Source organism: Microtus pennsylvanicus, chromosome 21, assembly GCF_037038515.1.
Source record: "Microtus pennsylvanicus isolate mMicPen1 chromosome 21, mMicPen1.hap1, whole genome shotgun sequence".
In the NCBI taxonomy this organism is placed as follows: Eukaryota; Metazoa; Chordata; class Mammalia; order Rodentia; family Cricetidae; genus Microtus; species Microtus pennsylvanicus.
The window spans coordinates 13,552,789-13,559,953 of record NC_134599.1 but is presented as its reverse complement, the minus strand read 5'-3'; the positions used below and the strand labels follow the sequence as shown (position 1 = coordinate 13,559,953).

At 51.1% G+C, this 7,165-nt stretch overlaps 1 protein-coding gene across 8 annotated transcripts in view; it reads right to left on the bottom strand.

Annotated features, from left to right (window-relative positions):
* Positions 1–2,071: 2,071 nt before the first annotated feature.
* Positions 2,072–7,165, bottom strand: part of Adcyap1r1 (ADCYAP receptor type I) — a 106,274-nt gene continuing 101,180 nt past the window's right edge. For all 8 annotated transcript variants that reach the window (XM_075955745.1, XM_075955746.1, XM_075955749.1 and 5 more), the window contains one exon: positions 2,072–6,738. In XM_075955745.1, coding sequence (XP_075811860.1) covers positions 6,550–6,738 — 189 coding nt within the window. In that variant the 3' untranslated portion in view covers positions 2,072–6,549. The remainder of the gene's footprint in view (positions 6,739–7,165) is intronic.

The window sequence follows — 7,165 nt, the reverse complement described above, 5'->3', positions numbered from 1 at the left end:
TGGGGGACCATGAACCACAGTACCAGTTCTGAACTCCCTATTGCAGACTTAATGTGAGGAAGATAAAGTTCTGTCTCCTCTAGGTCACTTTTTACTGGGGGTTTTCAGTTATGACCTCTGAACTTGACCCTAACTATCTCCAAGATGGCGCTAAGACTCAAGACAGTTTGTATTCTTGGTATTCTTGGATCTGGCTTCTCAGATTATCTCTGATGGTCTACAGGATCCAGGAAGGATGACTAAGCCTCAAAAGACATCTAAAGGCCAATGTTCTTCAGACCCTTGGGCCTCCTAAAACAGTGAACTCACCCTGTCCGCGTCTGTTTGCTATCTAGCCCCTAGGAATTGAACCACTGCCCAAGCGTAGGATTCACAAGCAGGCCGCCGTGTCCAGCCACAGCCCCTCAGACAGGATGGGTAGGCAGTGGATCTCACAGCGCTAGCTCCAAGGGCAGTAACCGCAGACTGCTGAGCCCAGACTGAGCCATGATGCATCAGGAACTGTGCAGGTGGGCCCAGCGACATGGTAGCTCTGGTTCAGCCAAAAGCGTAAGAACTCTGGATTCCTGAATGGGATTTTACTTGTGGTTACCAAATTAAAACCAGGAATTACCTAGGAAAAAAAGGAGCTTGGGGCTTCCTTGGGACATGGGGAGAAAGAGGCTGGAACAGCTCTCGGTGTTGAGAACTATTAACTCCATGAACTAAGAGTTTGATATTTACACTTGCCAAGAAGTTCCTCCTTAATATGGAACTCAAGATTTCCAACTCACGTCTGGCTCTTTGCCTATGCTTTTTGGAAATGACCTCTAAGAATGAAATATGGAGCCTCCACTTGTCCTGGTCAAATAATGACAGCTTAGAAAGGTCTTCTGAGGGAGCAGCCAACAGATTCTGACCCGCGGAGAGCTTAACATTCAGAACGTGTCTGTTGAGTCGTGGGGCATGGCCAGTCAATCTCCTAGAAGGAGAAAAGGGCAAGTGTAGCCTTGAAAAGCCGATGTGACAGCCTCCTAGACACTGGGGTCAGAGGCCTCCATGGCCTGTTGGGCGGAAGGCTGACATCTGTTGGCCTTTATCTCACTGGCTTCACTTTAGAGTGGCCTGGTAACTGGAGGGAGCTAGCTCTGTAATGGCTGTAGCCCTCCAGGTCATGTCTGTGGTCAGCACTTCCTATTCTCAGGCCTCCTCAATACTCGGGAATGATTTTAAAATCTCCAGATTTGAAACCCTGACCTCCTCCCTGATGCATCCAGGAAAACACCACGCCGGCAGGTAGAACAGCCCCGGGCAAAGATCAGACGAGGCTTTGACAAGAAATGCACAACCAGAGAGAGGATGCTACCTGTCGGATGCTTTGCTGGTGAATTGCCTCGAGCTATGGGCTTCAGAGGCAGTGACGACATCAGCATCAAGACCCCAACAGAAAGAATGCATCACTGGGAGGGTGGCAGCCACTACAACCACAGCCTGGGCATCAGTTTGGGGGCATGGCAGGTAGCTTCAGGTAACTCTTCTTGTTTCTTCACCCTGACACAAATTCTATGACTCTTTTTCTGACTTTCTGTGGCCAGCAATCAAAACATGACTAATGCAGTGAGCAGGGGAGTTACAACAATCATTCCCTTAAGGAAACGAGAGCTACTTCGAATGGGTTACCTGCTGTGGCAGGGCCGATGGCTCTGACTCTCCAAGAATGTTGGAACACTGCCAGCCACGGGCACACCTGGGCTGAGCTGAAACACTCCCCGCAGGCAAGCTTTCAGAATCTGGGGGCCGCTCCCACCAAACTTCATAAAAATTATGAGGCATCAAAGACCTTAGAGTCAGCCATTTCTGTTTCCAGACATCCAAGCGAACCCAGCTCTACCCACATCACAAGGGTGTCCTCTGAAGGCGAGGGTTTCCTTTCTTTCCCTCCTTCATCTTCAGCTCACTCAATCCCGTTTTCACCCAAAGGCCACTAAGACTCCCAGACTGCCTACTCTGGGATAATCAGATCTGGGGGGAGTAGTCTCTCCCGCTGCCTCTTTTCCCTTCCCTCCACTTTCAGCAATTAACAGGCACCGGGGAAAATGATAAGACATTTATTGATCATCTACAGCAGTATGACATCCTCCAAATCCCAGACAGGGTGTGAGCACAGCATTAATGGAGGCAGCGGTAGCAGTGAGGTCCGTGGGATTTATCTTTATTGTGGGAAATTAAACCCAGGCTGGTCCAGCTCCCGTGAATGAGCCTGGAGCCACGTCTGGGGTACCCAGGGCTGAACCACCCCAGCCCTGACGGACGCAAAGCCTCAGAAGACAGACAGCAGACAAAAACGCACATGGCTGAGTACAGACAAACCACAGGACCCAGAGTTCAGGGAGAGGAGAAAGAATGGGCATTGGTCCCACTAGGGGAATGTCCCACACCCTTGAAGGGTTCCTAGGCAGATGGTACAGAGGTCCAGCATTCATAGAGTTCTCCCATCCCGACCTTCAAAGCAAACTGAACAAAGTGACGGGGATAAAGCTGGAATTCAGTGTCCACCCGAGCCCTGTGGCCTTGCCCTCGCCCTCGGTAGGGTAACAGTTAACCCAAGGGGGTCAAAGCAGTAGGCTGGTTGCAAGGGGATACCTTTCAGGGGTCTTCACCCTAAGAATGAGCACATAGCTGTGTTGTTTTCAGAGCTTGTAAACTGACAGGGAGCATGTCACTTCTCCCTCCTCCCTAGCTAGGGGGCAGATGATGATGTAACTATGGCCACACCGATGCAGGTTAGGGGTTGAGGGTAAAGTGTGGAGTCCCAGAACAGATGGAGAGGGTTAGGTTTGCTGCAGGTAATCCTTCTACCACACCGACTCCATTGCTTCTTCTGTGTTGTATCATGGACCCCTGGACTTCCTGCAGGTGCAGCCACGTCTGCAAGTGGTACATTGTATCCTATGGCTGCTTGGAGTGTTCCATCTGGATCACATGCAGGGTTGTGCAATACTGGTAGAGCCACTTTCTCATTCAAAAACACCCTAGGCCCACCTGTTTCCTCATGAGCCCACGGAGAAGGTTTGCCTTCAGATATCCAAGTCTCTTCCAGCTCTAATAGTCTTTGAGTTTCCCCTTAAAGGGATGAGTCAAGGTCAAACAGCAGGTGAGTGGCAAAGCTGGGGAGCCCCAAGTCCCAGACTTCCTGCTCAAGGTTCTTCTAGCTGGTTTCCAGGCTCACTAGGCTCAAATGGAATTTGTAATGTCACAGGACTTGCTGCCTTCTCTTTGTATGGGACAAAAGGTACACAATGAATTAAAGAGTCTCGCACAGCATTCCCCCCAAGGAAGAGGGGGTACAGAGCAAACAGAAGAGGTCCCAGTGTTGAGCAACAGGGACAGGGTTATTCCCAGCACTGGACCCTGGTCAAGGTTCCCATCACTGTCCACAGAGAAGTCAGTTCAGGGAAGATGGGGTTAGGAGGAGACTCATGAAGGGCTCCTGAGCGTGTCAAGGAGGACCTCATCACTGCACCCCGAAAATGGAGGCTGAGTCTCAAAGGTGCAGCATCTCCAATCCCTCTGACTGCTTTGCAGCCTGAGCCTGCCTGATGTAGAATCTCATTTTGTGAGAACTAGACCCTTTGCTGGCACACCCTGCTCACCCTGAAGCAGGACAATCATGACAGGAGACAGGACAAGACAAGGATGTCTTGTCCCCTATACTATATGGTCCATGAGATTTGGCCTCTGGGGTTTCATAGAACAAGATTCCACTTCCCAGGAATGATCCTGTACAGGCTGGGTGCCTCTTGGATCTACTCGGCTACTACCTCGGGGTTTCTAAGTCCATGGAGCCCTTTTCACCTCCCACACAGGATTTCTCAACCATTTCCCCTTCTCTGGATCCAGGCTGTATTGCTGCAAGCCTTGCCTGGGATCCATTCCAAGAGAAGATGGTTGGTGTTTAGCACAGAACCCCAGAGGTACACTGGGCTACACACAGATCAGTAAGTCTTATTGCTTGCACTATAGATGTAAAGAGGGTCAAGGGGGAAGGGTTTAACCCAGCACCCAGCCTTACGCTATCCCTTCACTGCCTGAGGCCTGAGAGCCAGACCCTCCCAGAACATGCAGAATCCTTCGGGTACATCTGCTCACAAGACTAGCAGACTAATCATCTGGATAATAATCTTTCAGACAGACAAATAAAGCAACAGGAACCTGGAACTTCTAGGAGGACTCAGGTTCCAGGGCTCAGGAAGCAGCAGCGGGGGCTCAGGAAGCAGCAAGGGCTCAGGGTTGATCTGGTTTTTGCTGTTTTGCAGTGAAGCAACTAGAAAGTCACAGTTTCTTCTTCCACAGTGAAGCAAACCCACGGATGGGGGCGGGGGGTGATGACAAATGAACGGGGTCCATAGACCAGGAGCTGCACTTTGGATGGAGGGTGCCATGGGCAACCTGTCCCTGCCAGGCCTACAAGGCTAGCTCCGCCCATCACATCGGAGGCCCTATTCAAACGACCATGGCCTGAGCTTCCCTCTGTTATGCACACTTGCACTGTTATCCAAATGGGAAAACAAACAGAACGTCATTCCTCTTACCACACACATGCACATGCATCTACATACATGCACATGCGTCTACACACATGCACATGTGTCCACACATGTGCGCGCACACCCCTTGGATGATATGCACAAGAGTATGTGTCTGTTTACCTGCCTCGGTTTTTTAACTAATACAGAACCTGGAGACGCACTAAAAAAAAAAAACTCATTTCGCAACCAAGGATGCTTAGGTCTAGCACAGCACAGACGTGCTCACTGCCACAACGTTCTAAACCAGTGGAAATCCCAAACCGTGGCTTCTTCTAAATAGCTCAGGCTCCCTAGCCGTGTCCAAAATGCAGGGTGATCAACTGACTCTTGTGTGGCTGATAACCTTGCTCTCAGAACTGGAGAGGGGATTGGAAGGGAGATAAGGTGCAGGGTAAAGGGTCAATGTACACCCAGTGGCTGGTCCAAGCCCCTAATGTTTCTGGGAAGGAGCAAGGAGGTGCTTTTCCCTTCTGGATTTACCAGAGACCCAAACCCTGAACTCACTGGTCAAGAACACAGAGCTCATCTCTACATCGTATCATCTAGAACCTTCTCCAGGCTTTCTAACAGCCCCTCCAGCAGCGCCGTCTCAAATCTCCCAGCACTCCTTCTACTTAATACAACAGCAAGCAAAGCGGCTTCCCATGCTCCCCATGCGTTCCACAGCATGGCCACAAACAAGTCCCCAGAGGCAGGGACAAAAACAAGCATCCACGTGGAAAGAGCTGAGCCACGTGGTTCCATGGCACTACATTCTCCCCTCTGTCTTTCCACATCTGGCCTTATTTTAAAGCCTTAGGTTATGGCTATGCAACATACAGCTGGGGAGCCACCACTCCTCCCATCAGCAGCTTCTGCTCATGCGCACCACAGACACAGCATCCCCTCCAAACACCCTAAGAGGCCCACAGGTGATTCAAATGTCAAGGGCACATGGGGGAAGTCTTGCCAACATCTGAGTTTAGTAATGGAGTCCAGGCTGGGGGCAGCATCTACCGTTCTTGTCATCAGGAAAGGTAGGGCTGTGGGGAGCCCTGGAAATTGAAAGTTGCTTCAGAACTCATTGATATCACTGCAAGGTGGCTGGCTCATTCTAGACATGGCTTTGACTTCAGGGGAAATTGAGAGAGGAGAGAGCTAGGGGCTCTCTGTGGTTGGCATGGCTGGAGGACGGCTTCTTCCGACCGTTCATCGTGGGCAAGAAGGGTAGAAATAAAGCTACCACCTGATCAAGTCTTGAGTCAGGGCACAGCCGTGGACATGGTAAGAACTTCAGCTAGCTCATCTCTTTCCCAAATGCATCTGCATCTCTAGCTCTCAGCTCTTAGATCAAATGAAAAGCACCAGAACTTTCCCTGACCCTCACCCCCACCCCAACCTTTGAAAGAGCCCTGTAGCTCTCCCATCATCCAGGCACACGGGAGCTAAGCACCCGGATATCCTAGATGTCGGGTAAGCAAAAGGAGCCTCAGCTTGACCCACTTCAAAGAAGGTTCTGGCCACTGCACTGCATCTCTGGCCAGCTTCAGGACTCGGAACAGGCTGAGAAGGGGCCCACATCCAAAGTCAATTTAGTGAAAAGCTTCTGGGGTAGGCACTACCCCAGCCTCAACAAGACAGGCATGTTTCAGCCTCAGCTCACAAGGCCTTGTACCTGGGATCAGGCCATCACTGAGGCTGGCCTTGACACAGTAGGTCAAGCTGGAACCTGGCAGAGATGAGCAGGGGCATGGATTGGGGGGAGAGATGGGGCAACTTTCCAAATTTGAGGTGTATTTACATGTCAGATTGGGCTCAATGAACTGCAGAGTAGGTGGGACCCAAACAGGAGGAGCAATATCAGCCTACACCCTATCTCTCTCTTCCCCCCTTGGGGAGGAGTCCAGCTTCCTACCCAGGGCCTGCCCAAGGAGAGGGAAGAGGCACAAACAAGCGCAGGCACCGGCCTGCAGCCCTAGCCTGTACAGAAGGGAGACAGGGCTCAGGTGGCCAAGTTGTCAGCTGGGAGACTGGACATGCGGAGCTGGGAGCTGCTCTTGCTCAGAATGGACAGCTGGGTCCCTCCATTCACTCCACTGCTGGCCAGGGATGGGTGCCGGTGCTTGAAGTCCATAGTGAAGTAACGGTTCACCTTCCAGCTCCTCCACTTCCTCTTAATCTCTGCCTGTACCTGCAATGAGCAACGTGTACGTGACTTCCCAGTGAGCAGCTTCTATGCCCTGGCCTGGTACCTTCCCAGCTGCCATCATGACTATCCACCCAACTCCCACTCCCTAGCTATATCATGCAGCCCTTTCCTACTCTGTCTTGGCAAGGTCCTCAGACAGCTTCCTTTGTAACTGCCAAGAAGGCTCTCCTAGCAACCTCTAGAAGCAAATGGATCAAATAAAGATCATCACCCTTGTTGGCCACTGTGGGATGCATATGAGATTTACTCAAATTGCTTGGAATATCCCAGATGCCCCAAGCCCATGAAGAATGATAGCAACATCCCTAGATAAGGCCTAGACATCCACAGCTTTGAACACGTCCAAGGTGAGAAGATTCCCGAGACTGAGAGTTATAAAATAGCCCATGCCTCTTGGCAAACCCCGTGT